The sequence below is a fragment of the Triturus cristatus genome, chromosome 8 (genome assembly GCF_964204655.1).
Source record: "Triturus cristatus chromosome 8, aTriCri1.1, whole genome shotgun sequence".
In the NCBI taxonomy this organism is placed as follows: Eukaryota; Metazoa; Chordata; class Amphibia; order Caudata; family Salamandridae; genus Triturus; species Triturus cristatus.
In genome coordinates this window covers 181,498,221-181,523,062 of record NC_140591.1, presented here as the reverse complement: position 1 = coordinate 181,523,062, position 24,842 = coordinate 181,498,221, and the positions used below count along the sequence as shown (strand labels likewise).

General features: G+C 45.1%; 1 protein-coding gene across 3 annotated transcripts in view; it reads left to right on the top strand.

Moving 5' to 3' along the window:
• The window catches only part of LOC146801783 (E3 ubiquitin-protein ligase TTC3-like), a 1,211,260-nt gene that overhangs the window by 934,996 nt on the left and 251,422 nt on the right, over nucleotides 1-24,842 (top strand). For all 3 annotated transcript variants that reach the window (XM_085621275.1, XM_085621274.1, XM_085621273.1), the window contains exon 43: nucleotides 16,646-16,787. In XM_085621275.1, coding sequence (XP_085477401.1) covers nucleotides 16,646-16,787 — 142 coding nt within the window. The remainder of the gene's footprint in view (nucleotides 1-16,645; nucleotides 16,788-24,842) is intronic.

Here is a 24,842-nt window from a genome sequence, read left to right as displayed (position 1 = left end):
TAAAGAGGAAGACTTTCTTGCAGAAGGAGAAAGTGGTGATGAGGGGGACAATTCCCAACTTCCTCACCTTGTTAGAGAAGATTTGGTCCTTGTACCCATCTTTCCAAAAGTAGTGCTAAGGGTACCTAGCTCCTCCAAAGGTGGGTCAGGCACCCCAAGCAGCATTGAGGATAGCCTCAGTTGAGGAGGACATTCTTTCAGCAAGGAAGGTTGACTCGCAGAATAGCCCTGGAGGATAGAATCCTGGCTGTAGAAAGGGAAAAATTAGATGTGGCCTAGCACCCATGAATGGTGGCAGCAACATATTACCAAGGGACATAGAAAACTCTTATGGCCCTAAAATCCCCAAAGGGATTGTCCCTAAATATGAGGCAGGCGATGACATCACAAAGTGGTTTACAGCCGTTTAGATGGCCTGTGCAAGGAGACGTGAAGAAGTCACACTGGGGAGCATTGCTTTCGGAACTGTTCACTGGTAGGTGCAAGAATAGATTCCTGATACTCTCTGGGACAGATGCTGTATGCTGTATCATATGACCTCATGAAGGGTACCCTGATTGAGGGCTTTGGACTCGCCAATGAGGAATATAGAATATTATTGGGGGCCTCAAAAAACCTCAAGTCAGTTGTGGGTTGACTTTGTAGACTACTCAATGAAAACACTAGATGGCTGGTGAAGTGCATGACTATGATGGGCTTTATAATCTGTATATGAAAGAACACATTTTAGGTAATTGCATTAATGAAAAGTTGCGTCAGTATCTGGTAGACCTGGGTCCAATTTCTCGCCAAGAATTGGGAAAGAAGGCGACCACCAGTCAAAACTAGGGTGATGAAGACTAAACTGGGTGTGACCAAAAGAAAGGGGTTACAAAGCCTCCCCAGGGGAAAGTGGGTGAACATCCTAAGGATAAAAGTAAAGAGTCTTCTATAGGCCCCCAAAAACCTGCAAAGGAGGGTGGGCCCCAGAACTCTTCACAATCCAACAGTGAGTACAAAGGTAAGATCTTTGATCCCAAAACGGCCTGGTGTTACAGCTGTAAACAGGACACAAAACTGGAGACTCTGCCTGTCTTAAAAGGAAATCCCCCTAGTACTCCTCCAGCTAGCACTAGTATGGCAAGTCTACAGGTGGGATCAACAGTATGCCCAGAGCAAATCAGGATTCACACTGAAGCTATTTTAGTTACTGAGGGTGGGGTATATTTGGCCACTCTTGCTGCCTGCCCCCTAATATGAAACAATACAGACAGCAATCCTTGATTAATGGGACTTGAGTAGAAGCACTGAGGGATACAGGTGCCTGTGTCACCATGGTGACAGACAAACTGTTTTCCCCAGGACAGTATTTGATAGGAAATGATCTGGAGGCCTTAGCATGGGCTGAGGTAGAACTGAAAACACATGCAGCCATGCTGGGAGTCCCTGAGTTGGTGTGTGTAAAATCCCGATCACAGAGCTGAGTATAGGGTAAAAGAGGTTTTGGAGCCTGGACTTTTCAAGAGAAAAGGTAAGAAGACTGGGGGACCAGCTTCTTAACAGCAAAAAGCTCAGGGCCCCTCCCCTCAGGGAGAGGACCTGTCATCCCCAGAAGGAACTGAGCCTATGCAATTATCAGGTTGAGTTCCTGGACCCAGGGGGACCCTCTAGGGGACAGTTGTGCCAAGGACAGAAGACATGTCCTACTCATGAAAGCATGCGAAAGCAAGCTGTTGCACAGGAAAAGGGAGATGCCAGTGGCTCCCACAGGACTTATTGGGAGAAGGGACTCCTTTACACTGACGCCCGAGACCCCAAACCTGGTACCACTAGGAGAGTCTTAGTACCTTAGTAGTTTAGAGAATTCCTTCTCACATTGGGCCATGACATCCCCTTAGATGGACATCCTGGCCAGACCTAACTTGCAGTAGGCTAGTCAGCCATTTCTACTGACCAAACATCACCCAGAAGGTAAAGGAGTTTTGCAGCTCCTGTGTCAACTGTCAAGCCGACAAGATAGGTAGCCACCTGAAGGCCCCCTTAATTCAACTACCAGTGGTTGAGGTCCTCCTTGAAATGTTAAGGGTGGACATAGTTGGTCCACTTGAACCATTATCAGGAAACAAATTCATTCTGGTAGTAATGGATCATGCTACAAGGTATCCTGAGACAATTCCCCTTAGGGCTATTACAGCCCCTGTAGTTGCTAAAGCCCTCATTGGTGTCTTTACCAGGGAAGGGTTTCCCAAGAGGTGGTTTCAGACAGAGGTGCCAACTTCATCTATAGTTACCTAAAGCACATGTGGAATTAGTGTGGTTTGACCTATAAGTTCATTACACCTTATCACCCACAAACCAATGGCCTTCTTGAAAGGTTCAACAAGACATTGAAATGCATGCTCATAGGACTCCCTGATAAACTCAAAAGGAGATGGGATGTTCTTTTGCCATGCCTGCTATTCGCCTACAAAGAGTTGTCTCAGAAGGCAGTAGGAATATCCCCCTTTGAACTTCTGTTTGGCCATCCTATTAGGGGACCACTTTGTCTTGTAAAGGAAGGTTGGGAAAAGCCTCTCCACAAACCTAAGTAAGTTTTTGTGCACTATGTACTAGCCCTACATTCCAGGATGACAGAATACATGGAAAAAGCATTGAAAAACCTTAAGGCCAGCCAAGAGCTCCAGAAGCTCTGGTATGAACAAAAGGCTATACTGGCGGTGTTCCAACCAGGCCAGAAGGTGTGGGGTTTGGAGCCTGTGGCACCAACGGCCCTCCAAGACAAATGGAGTGGTCTTACCCCTTCTTTGAAAAGAAAAGTGAGGCCACCAACTTGGTAGACTTGGACACTAGCAGAGCCCCAAGAGGGTGATCCATGTGAACCACCTAAAACCTTTCCATGGCAGGGCTGATGTAACGATGCTGATGGTTACTGATGAGGATCAGGAAACAGAGTACCTCTACCTGACCACCTCTTTTACAGCCAAAAGATGAGTCAGTCGATTGAGTTGTCTACTCAGACAGTAGACTTGACTGCAGGCGAGTCCTATAGCAGTATGCTGAGTTCTCATTAACCACTGGACAGACACACTAGGGTACCTACGATGTGGACACTAGAAATATTTTGCCTGTCAAAACAAAGATCTATCAGCAGTCTGACCAAGTTTAGGAGAGCATCAAAGCGAAGTAAGCAAGATGCTGGAGTTCGGGATTATTGAACCCTCTGATAGTCCCTGGGCTAGTCATGTGGTCTTAGTCCCCAAGCCCCACACACAGGGTGGAAAGAGAGAATGAGGTTTTGTGTGGACTACGGAGGTCTCAATACTGTCACCAAGACAGTTGCCCACCCTATACCCAGGGCTGATGAGCTGATGGAAAATTGGGTGCAGCAAAATTTCCCACTGCCTTTGGCTTAACTGCAGGGTACTGTCAGATTTGCATGGCACCAGGAGCAAAAGAAAAGACAGCATTCTCCACACCAGATGGGCATTATCAGTTCACCGTAATGCCCTTTGGCTTACAGAATGCCTCTTCCACCTCATAAGGTTGGTGAATAAAGTGATTGCTGGGCTGGAGACCTTCAGTACAGTATATGATATTGCTGTCTTTAGCTCCACCTGGCAAGATCACCTGGTTCACCTTAGAAAGGTTTTGCAGGCTCTGCAAGCAGCAGGCCTCACTATCGAGGCACCCAAATGCCAGATAGGGCAGGGAACCTTCTAGGTGGAGACCAAGTGCAACCCTTACAACCCAAGATCCAGACAATTCTAGACCGGAAAGCTCCAACAACTCAGACCCAAGTCAGGGCATTCCTTGGCTTGACAGGGTATTACAGGAGGTATGTGAAGGATTATGGTTCCATTGTGACTCCCTTCACAGAACTCACCTCCAAGAAGGTGCCCACGAAGATAAACTGGGCAGTTAGTTGTCCAAATGCTTTTGACACCTTGAAAGAGGCAATGTGCTCAGCACCAGTTCTCAATGCTCCAGACTATTCTAAACAGTTCATTGTGCAGACTGATGCCTCTGAACTAGGGATAGGAGAGATCTTATCCCAAACCAACGATGGTGGCCAGGACCAGTCTGTTGCTTTTATTAGGATGAGGTTACTCTCCGGGGAACAACATTGGAGTGCCATATAGAGGGAGGCCTTTGCTGTGGCCTGGTCCCTGAAGAGGTTGAGACCACACCTATTTGTTATTCACTTCCTTTTCAAACCGACCTCAGACCTCTCAGATGGCGTAATCAGATGAAAGGTGAGAACCCAAAACTTTTGAGGTGATCCATCTCCCTACAGGGAATGGACTTTACAGTCGAACACCGACCTGGGACTGCCAATGCAGATGGGCTTTCCAGGTTCTTCCACTTAGACAATGAAGACTCTCTTGGGAAAGGTTAGTCTTATTCTCTTTCGTTTGGTGGGGAGGATAGTGGGTTGTGTAGGAAAGTACATTTTTGGCATGGTTACCCCCCACTTTCTGCCTTACTCTAATGCATCTTTGACTGAATGTGCACTGGGTACCTGCTAACCAGGTTCCCAGTGCCTGTGTTCTTTCCCAAAAGTGTACCTTTGTTTCCACAATTGCCACACCGCTTCCTCACATGTAAAAGGTACTAGTGGTACCAAGGGCCTTGTGATCAGAGAGGGTCTCTAAGGGCTGCAGTATTCATTATGCCACCCTAAGTGACCCCTCACCAAACACATGCATACTGTCAATGCAGCCTGCGTGTTTTGGTGCAGATAAAAGTGGAGTTGACCTCACATGCATCCCTTTGTGCGAGGCATACCAGCACTGCAAGAGGCATAGAGAAGTCACCCCTAAAGCAAGACCTAAGGCAGGGTGGACTATACCTCTTGTGAGGGCATAACTGCATGAGCAGATATGCCCCCATAGTGTCGAAGTCCATTCTTAGACATTATAAGTGCACAGTGTAGGAAGCTGGCTCTGCTTATACTATACCAAAGAAAAGTATAGTGTGCACAGAGTCCACTGGATCCACAGAGGTATAACTGAGGCTAAATTAGACAAACACTAGCAGCTTTAATTGTGGTAGTATGGTCGAGCAGTTGGGCTTATCCGGAGGGTATATTAGGCATTTGTTGTATTCACTCAATCATGGCTGATGGCACACACTCAGAGACCGAATCCAGACCAATTAGGTAAGCTTAAAAAAAGGTATGCTAAGTTTTTATTTCTAGAACCTAGTCAGATTTGGCACAGGCAAGTAGAATATACTTTCAAATGCAAAACTTTACAAGGAAATGCAAGTGGGAATGGAAATGGACAAGGGTGGGAGAAGTTGGCGGAGTACCACTATGTGGAATTCTGCGGAGTTGCATAAAAACTCCTTGAACTCCGCTCTGTAACCCCGTTCCATCTCATCCCAATTAATAAAACAGAAACCTCACATACCTCTGGTAAAACAGGTAACTCTATCTTTACATGCTAAAATGCATATAGTCATCTCACAGAAGTGAAAATGAAAATACAGCAAGTAGTGAGAGAGGTGATGATTTTGGGGTCCTCCCTAACAAAGGGAGAGAACCAAGCAGATGCCTTGAACACAAAGAGCACATCATGCTGAACGATTCGGTGGTGGTCCCATCCTCCTAGGACCACCCCAAGCACAGTTATGGGCAAAAATACGATCCCAACCTAAGGCCCTGCAAAGCCTTATGGGACGAGATTCTAGAGTGCAGTGAATATTATAGTAGCCAATATCAAAACATTCCTCAAGGGGCAGGGCTCTCCCACTCAGCTGAGAGCTAATACTATAATATTCACTGCGCTCTAGAATCTCGCCCCATAATGCTTTGCAGGGCCTTTGGTTGGCATTGTATTTTTGCCCATAACTTTGCTAGGGGTGGTCCTAGGAGGATGGGACCACCACTGAATTGTTGAGCATGATATGTTCTTGGTGTTCCGCGAATGTTACTTCTGGCGCAAATGACCCTGATAAGGCCACACAGAGCTAAATGACGACACCTACCGGCATGAAGGAGTACTGCTCAAGGAAAAATATCCGGATCAATTCTGATGCCTGGAGATAATTCAAAAGGTAAGGAATCTGCTGCTAGATAGTCTCTACCAGATAAGGTGTTACCGAAGGTATGTAACTTGTTTATTCAGTTTATACTCCAGTGCTGCAGGAATTTTCGAGCCTCCATGATCATGGTAACTTGGTATGTGGTATCTACATCGTTTCACAAGAGCAGGTCAGACATGCTGTTTTTCTGTAGCTTTTAGCGCAGATCTCAACAGTTCATTGTTTCACTTTTGGCTCCTAAAAAAGATCTCCTGGATATGATTGTACAGAAGATAGGGTGGGTGCCACGTGGCTGAGAACAAGCCAGGTAGCTGAATTAACAACCAACTTTTATTGATTTTCCAGTCCAAACATAAAACAGCACAGTCACAATCCAATGGTACCCTTGCAGGTTTACAGTACATATAATTTTCCCTTTAGTAAGTATACAAGCCTCCCAAGTCACTGACCAATCCGGAGTACTCCCCCCATCGTCCCCGTATATTTGCATGTTTACGCGACAGCCTCTGGCTCTGTAGACCAGCTCCTCCGTCTTAGCGCACCAGTCCATGTACATCTGAAAATGTTAGGTAGAAGGTTTGGCTGTGTACATTTGCTACGTGCACAGTGGGAGCTACATTTGGTACAAGCTCTATGATGACTCTGTTGTTTTTGTCCTTGCATAGCTGCAATGTAAAATTAGAAAGACAAAGTGTTCTTTAAGGTGAAACAGACTTCCTTACTAAATGTGATGCTAGGATGTCATTTTAATTAGTCGATCAGTTGCCAGCATTTCCTCCTCGTCAACCATCTAAAGTATAGCAGGAACACGTATGGTGGACAGAAAAATAGCACTGATTCATTAAATTGCAAAGTCTAATGAACATAGACAGTCAACTGTTTCTGGCTTTTGGTAGTACTTCTGGCTTTTTAGATAGCGTACCAATGTAGGGGTAAACCATGTAAAACGCCCAGACTGCCCTTTATTGGTTTACAGGGGCCTAATAATCCCAAGTGCTCTATTTATGGCAGTGTGGTCCATCAGCTTAGGTTTACCAGAGGGGAGTGTTAAGCCTTTGTTGCACACACAGACTCAATAAATGACACACACTGAAGAAGAAAATCAAGATTAATACAGGAAAATGCCACAGATTTTTATATAATTTTAGAATTCTAGATCATCGGAATCAGGTAAGTACTTATGGAGCAATACATTTTACAGTAAAGCAGTAAAATGCTAAAATAATGTTTTTTGAGGTACGAGCCTAGAACGTGGTAATGTTATCCTATGGGAGAAACATACACTGCATACATATACTTGCGAGCTGCTGTTTTAAGTTACCTTTTAGGACTTAAGGTGCTTAGGGGCCAAAGGCCACAGAACCACCTCCAGTTCAAGTTTACCTGCCCTGTTGTGTCCAGGTGCAGAGGTGCTGGTCGCATTGGTAGTCTTGTGTGCTACATGTTAAAGTCAATAGAAGGGTACCTGTAACAAAAAGGATGCAAGTGGGGACTTGGTGACACGTCCAGCAGAACCCAAAGTTGGGCTCGGTGTGTGAGGGTCTCTGGATCAAGGGGACACAGTCCATTTCCGTGGATCTGGACTGTGGGATTGAGTGCAGAGGTGTTTGGCCGACAGGCCACTTGCTTTATAGGCTCTCACAGTTGTCGTCAGTTTTGCAGAGGAGGGGAAAGCAGGATCGCTGGGCCACGTGTTGTGATTCTTGTTAGCCTTGAAGTCCCTCGACATACACGTCGGTTTTCCTTAGTGGTGGTGTCCGCACTGGACACAAACTAGCCTTGGTTGACGCAGGTACATAGGGTATTGGTGCAGGGGCGCTCCTGCAACGTAGACAAATCTGTCCGTTTGGTTTCGAGGGGGGCCCAAAATACTGAATTATCGGGCATTAAGGGGAGTGCAGGGTAGTAGCCAATGGGCTATTTACCCCTGGGGTGACTACACCCCCTATATGACAACTTCTTGAGATGAGTGGGCGTAATCCTTCCCAGAGTTCTTAGTTTCACCAAAACCAAGATGATGAAACCCTTCTTCGACTGTCCACTTCAGGTGGCCCACCTGAGGGGTGTGTCTTCCCTGTGTGACACACCTTCTGCCTAGCTAATGTCCTTCCTGCTCTGGTGCCAAATGGTCCCTAAGGCTGGGGGTGGCATTGCACACGTTTGGGGAGAAGCCAGGGTCACATAACAAAGGCGGCAGAGGCTTTGAAGTCTGTGGCTTGATATGCTAAATCATTAGCCATCCTGCTTGAGGAGGTGGGAACCCCTTCCTCCAGAGCAAGCATTGTTTCTGGCCTCTGAGAGCACAGGCTCCCACCTACAGGGGTCAGCATCCTGTCTGTAGTGGCAGGCTGAACGATACCAGTCAACTCACTAGAGGACTAGTAGGTTTTCAGGGGGCACCTCTAATGTGTCCTCGGGGCGCATGTCACAATAAAACTGATACTGGCAACTCTATAGATTTATTGAGATGAGGTGTTTGATAACAAATACCATTATTTCAGTGAAGCCTTTATGTAGCTGGGTAACTCATAATGATCACTGCCCAATACATACCTTTAAAATGGCTTCCTGATCACTTCCAATGTCTTAGCAATGGAGCTGGACATCACAGGGGCATACCTGCTCATGCAGATGTGCCCTAATATGTAATATTATGCACCTTGCCTTAGGGATCTATTGTATGCTGTAGGATAAGACCTGCTGTGCACTTGGGCATTGCACAGGGAGTGTGCAGTGTTGTGTTTTCAGAAGGGCTTGCGCCTTGTCAGCGCATCCTGCAATGGCAGTCTGCATGCAGTTTTAGTATGGGTCCCTTTGAGTGGCATAATACATGATGCAGCCCACCAGGACCCTCTTTAGTACCCATGTCCTGGGTACCACTGGTGCCATCTACCATGACTTACAAGGGTGCTTTCGGTGGCTGCTCATCTCTCCCGACTGTTCCCTCACAGAGGCAGCTGCAGGACTGGAGCCGTAGGCTGCCCCAGTTTGTGTCATGCACTGCTCCTGCCCTTGACGTCGACCTGTGCACGCTTGCAGACGACCCCAGGAGAGGCCAGACCCAGCTGGACCCATCAGAGCAACCGAAGTCCGGGGGAGCGGGAGAAGGCTCCGTGACTGCTGGTGCACCGCAGGCAGTCCCGGCAAGGAACGGCAGCCCCTGGGGGAGGTGGGCAGGTAACGGGAGCTCCCTTCTGAGACAAGATAACTGCTGCTTTCTCCCCCGCCCCTCTGTGCGCCCCGCCCGCACTAGTAGCCTGTCGCTGTGCTGCTGTCCTGCTGTGGTCCCCTGGTGTCCGGCCCATACTTCACAGTGGGAGCGCTGTATTTGTGGGAGGGGAAATCACCAGGAGGCAAGGGGGCTCAATAGAGCTACAGCCACCCCAAGCCATCTAGCCTCCAGGTCCCTCTCCCCGTTGCCCCTGCCTTGTTTCCCCTCGGGCTCACTGCCCCCACACACCACCTGGGGACACACTCTTCAACCCAGACCAGGCCACGGTGGCCCCCAGTGGTCAGGAGAGCCCCCGGAGCGCGAACGGAGCCAATGGAGGCCCCCAGCAACAGCCCAATTCTCCAGGCGTGCCCCATTCAGCCTAGGGCTCGCAACATAGATGGAGAGTCAGCTGGGAAGATATCATAGGGGTGTGGGACCAGCACCCCCGTGAGATTCCCCAGGCAAGCCTAGTGAAACTAAAGAAACAGCTCCGACTGCCCCCAGACGAGCTGGACCTAGAATAGTGCAAGGCAACCGGGTCAGATGATTCCAAACAACCCTCGAAAAAACCCTGAGAGCAGAGCAGCTTGGAGGAAAGCGACCACCACCGACAAAGAACGCAAAGAACACAAACACCATGTATACACCTGGAAGTTGGTCTACAAACTACCTTTCAAACTGGGAAACAGGCCTTAATTGGGAAAAATCAAACAAGCAAGCTGGACACTGGGCTGCAAAATGACAAAAAAAGGGGCCAGGGTCCAAAACAGCCTCTAGTAAAACCAATAGCGGGAGAACGCTAGCTATGAAGACCTTGGAGACTCAAGCACGCCACAAGTCCACCCCATCGCACCTTCAAATGTCAACGCCATGAGAAGCACTTCAGCACAACACCAGCCATGCCGAGCACACTGGCCAAAGGGGAGCTATGCAACAATGCCACACCAACTGAACAACTTTCTGCAAACCAACGAAATTACACGAAGCAACAGACAGAGGATGGTGAGAGTCAGGCTCCCCACTCGCAAACCTGTGAAAAGAAGGGAAATGAGAGCTTTCTGTTCACTGAACAGTGGTGTAGACCTTTCTCCTGACTCAGGAACTCCCGCAGGGGGAGATAGTACTGGGAAAATATGAGGTCCTAGAAATATCATCAGCATTGGACTCCCTGAAGGGGGAATACAAGTCAACCCCCCGAAAGAGAGACAGTGACCTCCTCTATGATCTCTCCCTCCCACAAAGCTTAGCAGCAAGGAAGCCCTTCACTTTCAATCAAAGCCTCAACCAAAGTCCACCTTGTTTGGGTCTGGGAGACAACTCTCACTCCGGGGATCAGACCACCCATCATTTATTGGGCGCAACAAAGCTCACAACACATTCCGGGTGCCCTCAGCAAAATTCTCTTCTGTTTTCAATAAACTCAACACTGTCAACTGCAATCAATGCCCTTACATGGCAAACACAAAAACTTTAAATCCAAATGGACACCATGCAGGCAATAGCAACGGCCATAACTAATACAGCAGCCAAAATTAATAATCTAGAGGGGAACCTGGAAATGCTGAAGAAGCAGCACTCAGTGTGATGTTCCTGCCTTCCATTTGTTGAGAAGCTCAGCTCTCTGCCAGAAGTTTTTACATCGCTAGTCGCAGAACTTAAACAAAGAAGACCAACAATCATAGACCACCCGGACCACTGCACAGAGGAAAGGGACTCAACTAAAGCAAAAAACAAGGTGTTCAGAGAGACCACAGGAGCAGAAACTTTTACAGGCCCGCCACCGCCGACTACAACGAAGAGCCTAAAACACGTTTCTTCGAATCAACGTGCTGAAGTTGGGCCCTCCACCAACTCTAACAATCCAGTTAACTCCACCGAAGCCCCAGACACTCCTCCAACGTCTTCACAGCTGGCAGTAGCAATGAGCTCAAATAATTAAATATGACCTGCCAACAATGGGCGCAGCCTGGCCCTTGTGCCACTGACCGCCCCAAAGGGAACAGTAAACTGCTTTCCAGAAGAGCGAAAAAATGCCTCAAGAAACAAACAAAAAACATCAAACTCTGGCGAGGCACAAAAGAGCTACGTTTGCGCCTGGCAGCATCAGACGGTAACTTAGGCTGTGAAATGGACCCAAAGACTGACCAACAGTTGATACCGCTCAGACCACTGAAACTTTACCCAATCTTCCAAAAGGCGAAGCTCATCGCCAGTGAAGGGAACGCTGAGGTAACAACAGTAATGGCAGCACTTCCACTTATAAACTTGCCCTGTGGTCCAGGCAGGGCAGGCAAATGGCGAAAGCAAACTCCACAGGAGCTCGACTGTCCTCCACAAGCAGACAGCAAACCACAAAATCGTAACAGTCAGAAGCAAGTCAAGCCCCCATCCAAAACGGATAACACAAGAACGCCTTCCAGTCCACCAAACAGAATAGCGGCACAAGAAAACACAGCAGCTCAAATAAACAATAGAGCAAACATAACTAACAGCCCTCGCCTGGAAATAAATCCAGGAATCATAAGGCCAAGGGACCCCGCCCAAAGGGAATCGGAAAACACCATCATCGTATTCACTCCCGAAGACACATCCCGAGGAGGCTCAGACATACTAAATAAGGCAAACATTTTTACAAATTCTCTATCACATCCCAGAGCTGTTAAATCTTACAATGGAAGATCTAACCAGAGTTCAATTTAAGGCACTGAATACCAATACAACAAGAGAATCGACAATAACATGGAAAAGCAACATGACAGCCCAAAAGATCATGACAGAAAAGCCTCAATTTGCAAAATGGAGGATTAACGTACATGGACCCGAAGAGGAAAAATACCCCCACATGCTAATGGGAAGTAATTGTAGTAGGCACATACAGTTCCAGCGAAAGTCCATTCTTAGAGGCACTTCTAAAGCCACCCATCCTATATCATTCTCGGACTTGAAAATAAATTTCACATCTACTTCAGGAGCTACTGTACATAAATTCATAGAAAGCAGGAAAGCCACCACGCGCGCGCACACACATGACCAGAATGGAGCAGCAACAACCTCGCCGCAGCAGCAATCAAACTGCTCCTAGCTCAAAAAGACTCAACAGGCTTGCAAATGTATTAAACAAGACCATAAAAATAATCTCATGGAACGTGTTCGGGCTGAAAACCACGCTACAGAACAGGGACGCTTTTGAATTCCTACAGAAGGGAGACCTGCTGTGTTTCCAGGAAACCTGGTTACTCGCCCTCCTGGTTATACCAGGATTCGAGGAATTCCACCATCCAGCAAAAAAGTTCAATGTCTTCGGAAGACCATCAGGGGGCCTATCCATATACGTAAATTTGGGAATCTCCATAACATCGGTTAAATCACCATTAAGTACGGACATGGTCCAAGCATTACACTTGCAAGGCCTGAAACTGAGTGGATCCCCTATAACGATCCTACTGCTGAACATCTATTTGAATTGCAAAGACAGTCCGAGACATGGCAAGATGAGAGAATTGGTCAAGATACTGGAGGCACTGCTCTACAATTACCCAAGCTGCGAGATAATAATGGTCAGCGACTACAATACGCATAATCTGGGACTACAAACAGTCGCCCCTTGCACTAGGGACAGTGCTGGTAATTTGTTTAACAGATTTCTAAACACCTATAGTCTAAGGTCCGCACAAGAGGCACATCTTTCAAACCATGACACTCCAAGAGACCGCCAGAGAAAACTCAAACCGACTATAGACTCATTTTCTTGAGCCACTGCATCCACGAACAAGTGGTGGACTTTCAAAAGCCAGTACAATTAAGTAGTGACCACCTTCCAATGCTTACCGTTATATCACTGCAAACGGTTACTTTAAGGTACATTACACCTTTGGGTGCGCCCAACAGGGAGGATATCCACACGCTCCTAAGCCGACTGAATTGGAATAAAATCAACACATCCAGCCTGACAGTTTGGAAAAACAATTAGCCTGCACTCTAAAGTGACTACATTGAAGGGAATATACCAGCGAAATTGTCAAATCTGATCCCAGAGCTGCACCGTCTACTGTTAGGCACAAAATCAAAGAATCAGCCCGAACTCAAAGAAAGGGTGTGCTACCAACCCAATCCACGGTGAAAATAATCCAACTAAGCAAAAAGGCACTGAGGCAAGGTAATCACAGTTACAAGCGGGCGAGGGACGAAACCGCTCACCAAACATGGCTGATAGCCAGGGACACACACAGAAGAAACATATGGAACTTCAATGGGCAACAAAAAGACTCCCAGTTGCTGTACATCCATAGTCTTCTAACCCCAGGCAGACAAGCAGAATACTGGCTATACATCAACAGGCTGTCTGGACATGGTCATGATTCCGAAACAGAGTTCCAGGGCACACATGGGTAAACTATTTGAAAACATTCTACTGAGACCACTCTCACAACCTCTCTTTAGACCACAAACGACCATGTATGAGTATTAGTCAGCATAAAGATACTGACAATAAAAACTGGGTAAACCAAATAAATATGGAGGAAGCAAGTGAAGCCCCGGATGTGTACAATCGCCTTTCAAAAATTCTAAAGAACATGAGAAGCAACAGTGCCCCGGGGCCCAATGCCCTCCCTGGACAATTGTTCAACGAGGACGTCGTATTCTGGGCAACAATCCTTACCCCATTATACAAGTTTTGCATGATTAACACAACAGTCCCTGAAGCCTGGAAAGGATCCCTGCTCCATCCAATACATTAAAAAAAGGCGAAACCGGAGACCCAACCAACTACAGGATAGCCCTCTTGGACATCGAGACAAAGGCATATGCAAGCTTGCTACTACAAGATCTACAAATCTGGGCTAACGAGGACGGAATATTACCAGTTTACCAATCCGGCTTTAGGTCAGGAGCATCGACACTGGATAACATTCTAGCCCTAGCCTATCTGGTAGATCAGTCCAATCGGGAAAACCAGCACCCCCTTTTTGCCTGCTTTGTTGATTACTCGACGGCGTTTGACTGTGTCCACAGAAATCTACTTTGGTGAAAATTACAAAATTGGGGGATCCCAAACAGGTTGCTGAATGCCATTAAGAGCTTTCTACACCAGAACCTGGGTACGCGTCAAACTCACCGGGAACAGTGCCACAAAGAAGATATATACGCACTAAGGGTTGAAACAAGGCTGCGTATTGGCTCCGCTACTATTTAATTTATACACTGCAGATCTTGGCAAAACAATATCAAAAGCCAACCTGTTAGCACCCAAAATTGGGCCGACCAGACTATTTCTAAAGCAATACGCAGACGACATGGTCCTAATGGACCACACAAAAACGGGCCTTCAAAGAGCATTGGACGCACTCAGCATTTACAACGAAGAAAATGAATTGACAGCAAATGCCAGCAAAACAAAGGTAGTCATCTTTGGAAAACACCCCAATAAACTTAAACATCTATTGTAAATGGGCAACCTGAAAATATTAACAACAACCAAATATAACTACCTGGGGGCATGGATCATGAGCAATGGCAAGCCGACAGCCCACATCGCATCTATAGAAGCTAAAGCCAAGGCGGTAATGTACGCCCTTTGTAAACTCAACTCAAAACTATGCAATGAGTCAACTGACCCTATCCGAAAGGTCGTAAGAGCCAAGCTAATTCCTTCAATCTCCTATGGGCAACTAGCATTTCCCGGGGCTCTAATTAACATCATGGAGTCTGCCAACTGCTGCGCATTCAAACTGATTTTCCAGATACCGGCCAACGCCAGAATCGCGCTAGTAAGGCTGGAATTTGGATTAAGCAAACAGTCTTATGGATACTGGGCCTCGGTCATCAGTTATTATCGAGGGACATGCACCGCTCCCCCGACACAATGAAAGCTACCCTGAAAGAAATTCTCACAAAAGGGAAAAGCCCATGGGCAGACGCTTTATCAACCTCCCTTAAGGAGCTGCACCTCGAACTGTCTAACTGGGGCAATTTTATTCATCAACCCAGCCTACTTAAAACAATTTTAAGGAAACAAGTTAGAACACCATCAAAGCAGGATGACATAGCGACTATCGAGTCCTCCAGCAGCAATATTAGGATACTAGTCAGTTCTTATGAGGTCAAATTGTAGCTGCCTTCCCTTGATTCAGAATTGAATAAACAAATACTAAAGCAAATCCTTTCAGTGAGACTCCTGGCCAGCCCAATAAAAGACATTAATACCCCCTGGAAATCACTAGAGGCGGTCACCTCCTGTAGACTCTGCCATCAGTTCGAGGAGTCCCTGGCCCACTTACTCTGCATCTGTCCTGAACTGAGCCTTGCACGTCACACTTTACTTAAACCCTTGTTTTTAAAATACAGCACCCGCACCTGCACGGACACAATGAAACTTCTTTTTAATTTAGAGCCCCCATTGAACTGGCTCTACTAGCGAAATTTGCATGAAAACTTAGAGCTCTTAAGTAAAGATCGAGTTTGGCTTAACGTAAGACCCTAAGCCCAAAGCCGTGAGTATAAATCAAGTGTCCATGGACCTCTGTTTTTACTCTCGATATGGTTCTGAAATGTATGATATGAATTGAAATCATATTGTTTATATTCCTTTAACGGTCAAAGAAGGATCTTGGAAGTACATATTATGCATGGTCTTTTGTAAGAATTTTTAATTGAAACAATAAAATAATTTTATTCTATAATTGTGTTGACTTGGATGGTAGAAGAGAAGGCTTGTTTTCAAAATCAATGTTTCAGAATTTTTTTTTTCACATTTCTTTAGGGTTATTCATGATGCAAATTTGTTACTTAAGGCTATTGAATGTTTCAAAGAAAAAGAATCTTCAGCTGTGATAGTATTCATTAGAAAAGAAAGTGATGCACCTTTGGTAACTTAGTTCTGTAGAATTGATTTGTTTACTTCGCAGTTTCTCAGTTGGCGGCCTCTTCTCAAGGTCTTTGTATCGTTGACAGCCTGCAGAGCTAGAGAATTATAGGAATTGAAGGGTGTATTGCGGGCCAACACCAGTATTGCAGTTATCCTCACAGCTACCAGATGTTACAGAATGCTATTATAGAACCCTGAGACAAAAGTGGCGCCGCCAGGCGCTCTAACAGTGTTCAGAAAGCTTTTTGAGGATCTCAGCTTGCAGTTGTAAAGTTCTAAAAATAATTTCCAGTTATCAAATGACTATATTGAGAGTTGGGTGGATGGGCGGTATCTGCCAAAAACTAGTGGATGTACCATCTGCCATACATAGAGTGCATATGGCAGACAGATCATAAAACACATTTTGGTTGATGTACTGCTGTGCCAAACTGTAAATAAGGCCCCAATATGCATCAGGAACAATGTTACTGAAAGTGGGTAGTATGGGCACCTGTAACAATGTCAGTAATCTTATGGCTTTTGTTTTATTTGTTTTGAAGTGCTGAACTTTCCAACTTTGTTAAAGAGACTCAGCGTAAGAATTGGACCAGTTTTTCTGGCTTAGATTCCAATGAGGTTGTCAGCAGAGTGACCGGCTTTATATTGGATTATCAAAGTAAGACATCACCACATAAAGACTTGGTAAGTAATTTCTCGATCACGAACAAGTATACACCAAAAGTCTTAACATTTATTTTTAAAGTGCAATTAGAAAGTTGTTTTTATTTTCTTAGGGTATGTAACATAAAAACTTCTAGTTGCTTAAGTATTTGGTAAGGAAAACCCCTGCTATGAAGAGCCACCACTGATCCCCATGATTTCTACTCAATAACTTCTGTCCCTATTTTGGCTAAATTTACAGAGATTCTCTGTGATAAACATCTCCTCAGTAAACACTAGTGTGGTTTTAAACAGGACTGCAAGCACAACACTGCTAACACTTCTCCTGAGGCTTGAGCCGGGAGAGCGGGACTACAGATTCTAGAACAGAGCGAGGGCTCCTGACAGCGGGATCATATTACTTTAAGTATTTTAATTTGTGTTTTTGCACAGAGGAATATCGTGTATTTCCTGAAATCTTTTTAAACTTTTGTATGTTTGAAGGGCTTTATTATATTGCTGTGATTTTAAATACTTTGGATGCTTTTAACATTTGGGGCATTTTTATGATCACCAGCGCGCTGACACCTGAGCAGTCTCTCACGGCGTCGGCGTGCTTTGAGGGCTGACAGAGGCGGCCATCTTGGGGGAAGCTAGGTTAGCTGCCAAGTTCTTTAGACGCCGGGCTATTTAGGGAGACGCTGGTGCGGGCGCGCCCAAGGCAAGCCCGTCTGCGCCCGTCCGCGCTCGGGCCGCGCACAGCGCCCCAAACCCTGGATCTGTGACGGCACATAAGAATATAGATTACGCCTATTCTAGAGAGGCATTATTGGAGCTGAAGGGGACATTTAACAATGCTGATTGCCTCTGCTGGGCCATGGATTCTGGGCTTTCTATGCCAAGTGGGCCCTGTTTGAATTGTAATAGGGTGTTCCCTAACATATTTTATCAACAGATTAAAACTAAGAAGGTCCAAAATACTCTGGCTGGTTCTCTGGCTACAAGTATTAAATGTATTTTGATGAACGCTAGGATCATTGGTAAAACATAGCATTGAATGCGCTAACCTGATTGAGGACAATGGTATAAAGGTAGCTTTCATCACTGAAACATGGATGGACGAAGCCTCCGGTCCGGATCTGGTGAAAGCCACCCCACCGGGATTCCAGTGCAAGGTCCTTAACAGACCAAACTGGAGGGGAGGCGGGTTGGCTATTATTTATCACAATTCTATTCATGGAATTTTTAAACCAATAAATTTGCCTACTTGTGAAGCACTTGCTTTTAACCTCCGCTTAACACATCTTCACTCCCTCAAGGGCACATTACTCTATAGGCCTCCAGGAGCTAGACATGCTTTTTTCCCTTCCCTGGGGAATTTACTGGAAGAGGCCCTTCTGTGTGATTCATACACTATTCTGGGTGACCTTAACTTCCATCTCGAACTCCCCAATGACCCGGAGACAGCTAGATTATTGGAATGTATGGACGCCGCAGAGCTCTCACAGTATGTGAGAGGACCCTCCCATCTAGCGGGTCATACTTTGGATGGTGTTTTCTCTAATTACCCAGGGTTGTCTTTTGTGGGACTACTGCCCCTGGTCTGGTCTGATCATGCGGCGGCTCTATTTGATTTGAATTTGGAGAGTCAGAAGTTTAAAGGTAGGGACTCCAGAGAACAGATCGAAAGCAGAGCCTGGAATAGGGTTGATGCGCGTACCTTGCATGAAGCCCTGACCACTTCAGTTGGCCATGTAGCACCGGGCACTGAAGAAGCAGTAGCATCATACACTAAATGGCTCTCGCATGTATGCGAGGAATTAGCCCCTCGAAAATGTATTATTACGAAAAGAGCTTTTCCCTTGGCCCCTTGGTACACAGTTGAAATAAAAAAACATAAGTGTATGTGTAAACAGTTGGAGCGGAATTGGAGGAAAGGGTACCTACACACTGATAAGGAACCATATAAAGCCAGCTTGCAAAGATATAAGCAAGAGGTTCGGCTGGCCAAACAGACATATTACTCATCTCAAATAGAATCGGCCAAGAACTCCTCTAGAGAGCTCTTTTATACGGTCTCCAAGCTGGCTACTCTGAGACCTTCCATGATCCAGTCTAGCCCTGAGCTCTGTGAAGAGATCGCCACGTTCTTTCAAACAAAGGTCACTAATATTTTTTCTGTCCTCGCTGACCAAAATAAAGTTGCCCCGGTTGAAGATATTGATTTGAAACACACAAATTTTCCATTGGTAACAATGAAGGTTTTTAACCCTTTGACGGTGCAGGATACCTGGGACCTGTTATCTGGTGCAAAATCCGGTTCACCACTGGACCCATGCCCTTTGAAAATTATTAAACTGGCCCCTGTCCCTATTGCATGCTGTCTCACCCCTATTTTTAACGGTATGTATGAATATGGAAATTTTCCTAAACTTTGGAAGATGGCTTCCATTCTACCTCTTTTAAAAAAGCCCAGCCTTGACCCACAAGACTCCAATAACTTTCGGCCTATCTCCCGCCTTCCTCTTCCCGCGAAGATGGTGGAAAAGGCGATGAATAGACAACTCAGTACATTCCTGAAGAAAGCACAAGTGCTGGACTCTTCCCAACATGGTTTCAGAGAAGGATACAGTACTGAGTCGGCCCTGATAAAAGCCACAGAGGAGATCAGATCAGCTCTGGATCAGGGAGGTAGGGCAGCCCTGATCCTGTTAGATCTTTCAGCCGCATTTGATACTGTCCATCATGGGAGGTTGATGGACCGTTTAAAACAATGCGGTGTAGTTGACAAAGCTTGGGAGTTGCTGAATTTATTTCTAGCCGACAGAAGCCAGATAGTAGCATTGGGGAAATCTCAATCAAAACCTTTCTCACTGCCATGTGGCGTCCCACAGGGGTCGTCCCTTAGCCCGACTCTTTTTAATGTATATGTTTCAACTTTGGTGCCAGTCATTAGGGCGTTCGGGTTTGGGATCACCTCGTATGCAGACGATACACAAATTGTGGTAGCACTATTACCTGGCAAAGAAACCGGGCTGGATAGCCGTTTCCAATCTTGTATGGAAGAAGTTGGACGATGGATGGCAGGTAACTGCCTGAGGCTGAACTCGGATAAAACCGAGGTGATGTTGTTTGGAAACAACCCTAGTTTTTGGACCCCTTCGTGGTGGCCGTTTTCAATGGGGTCCCTCCCCATTCCAGCAAAAAAAGTAAAACATTTGAGGATACTGCTAGATGAGAAACTCTCTATGGGAGCTCAGGTCAATGCGGTTGTTTCTAAAACAAGGTACGTTTTAAGAATAGTGAGAAAAGTATTAAACCTCCTACCGCTTGATGGTCGCAAAACAGTGGTCAAGGCCTTGGTCTTATCAAGGCTGGACTATTGCAAAAGTTTATATTTAAACATCCAGCAAAAGCTGTTGCATAAGCTCCAGATGCTCCAAAATGCCGCGGCTAGACTTCTTACTGGTACCCCAAAATTTGCCTCGATCTCCAATGTGATAAAAAAAACTGCACTGGCTCCCGGTTAGAATTTGGGTTCAGTACAAATCACTATGCATGGTGTTCAAGGCATTGCATGGAGAGGGATCTGACCACCTCAAAAGCCAATTCCTATGGTACAAACCAATGCGCACGCTTCGATCTTCAGAAGCAAAATTGATCGCTGTTCCGCCAATAAAAAAAGCCCACTGGGGTGGTCGAAGCTTTACCTTCTGTGCCGCAAAGGCCTGGAATGAGCTCCCATTCCACCTGAGAAATGCAAAGAATCTGTTAAGTTTCCGAAAGGACTAGAAGACCTGGATTTTTGATAAATAATCCCGCCTGCCCTGGCCTTGTCTTGAGAGAAGTGTTTCAGCACCAGGACACCTTCGGGTAATCGTGCACTTTAGAAATCACCTTAACATAACATAACATAACAAATGTGATGAAGTTTGAGGTAATTATACATTCTGTATCAGCATAGGTTGCTGAAGGTTTCCTCCTAAAGGCTGTCTTCCAGTCAGCAGTACAAGCTCTGGTTTTGTCCAAGGTGGACTATGAGAATGTTCTTCTCACTGAAATATGTATGGTTAAACTAACTTTCCTGAAGGCAGGCCTCCATGCAGCTGCTTGCCCGTTTGGTTACCACTTCATCCACATTACTTCTATCCTTACAGTCATTTCCAATCCATGATAGATTTGCTTTTAAACTGGTTATCTGGCTCGCAAATCCTTTACTCTAATTCTCTAGGAATCATTGACTATTACACATTACTCGAATGGTACAGACTACAAGTTTTAAGAAACCGCAAGCTCTCACTCTGTCATTCATAGGGTGTGCCCTCGGGATCTAGAACACCTTCTTCAGCTCTGTTTTTTTGCCATGCATATGTTTTGTGAAGGAGATCCGAACTACTCCTACTAAGTTTTCATCATTTGCCATTAATATTTTAAGCCCTTCTGTTATGATGAGTACTACATTCATTGTAAATCCACTAGGGTGATCATGTCTTTCCTCCCCTCTTAACTCTTCAGTATGTGTGCCTTTCCATTACAGCAACTGTGTCTTTAATATTGGCTTTAACAATCTATTCCTTGCTGTCTGGGCTCTCTTCATCCCTTTTTCTTCCCTGTCTTTGCTGATTGTCTTTCTATGTTGTTCTCAAATGATTATAAATACTTTTGATTTTAATTTAGTCCAACCATTAGACACCTGGAAATGAATAGAGATAATTTTACACTGTTGGATTCTTCCTCTTCATAGAATTGGGTTCTACCATTTTGAGGAAACCTCCGCACACTGTTTGGGCCAGTGATGAGGCAGAGAATGGTTACCTGGTACCAGTTGTTTCAATTGAGCAATTGTTCAAGACCTCAATACTGTTGGCCTCAAAATTGATCACCAGGGCCACCCCTTTTAAACTTGATCCTCAAGGCACCTAGCGTAAGCACTCCGAAACGGGTGCGGGATTTTATAGCTGTTCAAAGTGACGATGATAGTGATTATTTCGGGGTGAATGTAGTGTATTTGCCTCTTGTTTGATACGCGTTTGTTGTGCAAATAAACGAGTGTGGTGAATTTGTTGAGTAAGTGGATGTTACTTGAGTAACCTCAGTGAGATGTGTTATGTGGCAGAGTATTTCTCCAGTAGTCGTTTAGGTAGCACATTACGTCCCAGTAATATTTATACACTTGCTAGAGTTGTGTTTTTATATAGATAACTTACTTAAGTTGGTATCTGAACTTGTAAATAGTGAATATGTGTATTAAACAGAACTTTCGTACAGTTGGACAGAGCTCAGTTTAATTAAACTGTGCATCTTTTCTGGTGTCTTAGGCACGACTGCATGAGGTTATTAAGGCAATGCTCCTGACAGTGTTAGAATGAGTTCTGTACTTATGTGTAAGATTTCCTTTTTAGGTCGAGTCTAGCGCAGCGCACATGCGCTCCTCGATGGGGGGCTTCTTGTGAGCACTCCACACTGTTCCTAAATTTCTCAGTGGGAGTTAGTTAACTCCCACATATTCTATTGGCCTTTGCATTTTGCTTTCAGTAATGAAAGCACACAAATGGCCAAAGATGGCAGCATGTCCCGCCTTTCTTCCAAAAGTTAACTCCCACGGCTTAAGGCTCTCTGGAGCGAGCAGCGGTGCGCTGCATTCCTCATCGCGGATCAGGTTACTGCGGCCACAGCTTTCACTTTCGCGTGCATCGGCGGCTGCATTCATTACAGCGGGCTTGCGCTCGCACCACTCTTTTTTTTCTTTTTTTTTTTTGGGAGTACCTTCAGCATGATCCCAGCTTGTGACGAGCTGGACTTTAAAATAACCCTGCCGAGATTTCATTTCCCAGATTCACTTTATAATTGGTTTATATCGAAACGCAGCCACTCCTTTCTATTAACGAAGATGTTGTATATGCCAAGCAACATTGTTAAAATCCATAAATAATGCACAGCAGCAGGGTGTATCTTTGCTTTAAAAAGTGGCACCACTTGTGTACCACAAGTCATCATCTGTATTACTCAGCTAACGATGATCACATTCTTCTGGTGTAAACAATTACAGCTTTCTGCTGCTACTCTGGCTGTATTTGTTATGTGTGGATGCTGATAAGTGAATAAGACCCCAAAGGTTAGTCCCGGAACAGCAATGTGTGCTACCGCATAGGTGGCAATAAACACACATTTCCAAAAGAAAACATTTGACAGAACACATTGTAACCATCCAGCACTGCAGAGATGCGTCGTATAAACTGAATTATAGTCGGGTCATTTAACTGGGATATGCGCGGTAACTTCAGTCAACCCCATAACTCAAGAGTAGAACATAACCAAAAACACGACTAGCACACAATACCATAGCACAACTTAAGCTGAACCAGGTGAAAAGTCAGTTGACTGCAGGAAGCACTACGAGAGCAGACTATACATTATTCAAACGTTGCTACCATAGCAATGTAATAATGGTGTTAAAAAGGACTTTTCCTGACTTTTGAAGAATCTAAATATATATATACATAATACAAAGAATAAATTAAACACATTTATTATATACTACTAGAGTTAAGAGAAACTTTAACTTATTCGTGTTTTTTTAAATCGTGCTACTTATGACATGTAATTTACAGATCATGCCAGCGTAAATCTAATGCAGCGTCTACGTTATTTACATTTTGAAAATACATTTAAAAGCAACTGTGAATGTTAGAGATTACAATAATTTAACAGCCAGCTACCGGTGACAAATCTGTTAGGTCAGATTATAACGGATAATAACTCATTGCAATTTTAAAGTCCATTTTAGAAACTGGGGGCGTTTGGAAACAGAGCCCATCTTTGTCCTTGAAAAGTAGGTTCAGTGCAAGAAAAAGGATAATATAGCTATGCATAAATAACAGGTACAATCAAATCAAATGTATTAATACAATAAGAACGGTTATCTATTGCAAACCCTTTCATATTTATGAGTCGAAACAGTACCTCATGACCCTGTACTTGTATAATCTTTGTCAATTACCTCTTAAGTACTTGCCTCTTTAGCGCACAATGCTAAACAAAAAAAAAATGAAATACAGTCACCCAACTAAGCGACCACAGAACTATTTTTCCATGGCACAGCATTTACAAACACAAGCTTTACTGGATTAGAGTGGAGCTGAAAGAACGTAAAGCAAACATCTGGGTCATGGGGTGAAGGTAAGTAGTATTGGGAAGAAAGTCACTGGCAAGAACCAGGCTGCAGACAAATTGGAAGAATAGCCCACTTGAGGTAAGAAGTATACATTGAAATCTAGACAGCAAAAACTGCCTTGAAGGGACTTCAGTCAGAAGATACCAAGTCATGCAATACATGAAAAGTAGAGCAGGTCTCGCTTCCAGCGCCTCACCTTGTTCATCAATGCCTTGGGGGCAGGTTGCGGCTTCGAACACAATGAAAAGAACAGAGAATATCCATTCCTTATCTCTGACCACACTACTCTTTGTTATCTGAGACTCAGAGACTCCCAGCGAGTGTGGTTTTACAGTCCCTCTTCTCCCCTCCTCACTCCCCTGCCAAGCAGAATGATGCAAAAAAAAAAACTGAATTGAAAAAGTAGTAAGCTGGTTCTGTGACGATGCTGGATCTGCTTGGAGCTCAGCTGAGAGAATTCCTCACTCTGACTTTAGAACAACTTTAAATGTTTTTAAGGGGCTGTGGTGGAATGAAACAGCTAAACCATTAAACGCTACGTTTTGCTTAACGTGTCTGGCTTCTATGCCCCCATTTGTTCTGTGCTTTCTCTAAGTGCCTGCAGAACATGTGCCGCATTCCTGGCTTGGTTGTTGCACATGAATTTTTTTTTTTGCATTTTTAGCTCTGCCTGATCAGACTGCATGACCCAGTATGTAGTACTTGTATAGCTCTTCAAACCCAGGATAATGTGCTGCATGGCTAAACATTTATAGGGTCCCAAAGGCGAGACCTATTGGCTATGCCAATGCTTGTTCTCATTGCTGAAGTCTTTGAAAGTCCTCTTTGGTGGACTCAGCCCGGCAAGCTGCTTGAGAACCTATTTTGGCTGGTGTCTAACAACAGGGTTGCTTTGCATGTATTTATATGCAAGTAAGTAATAA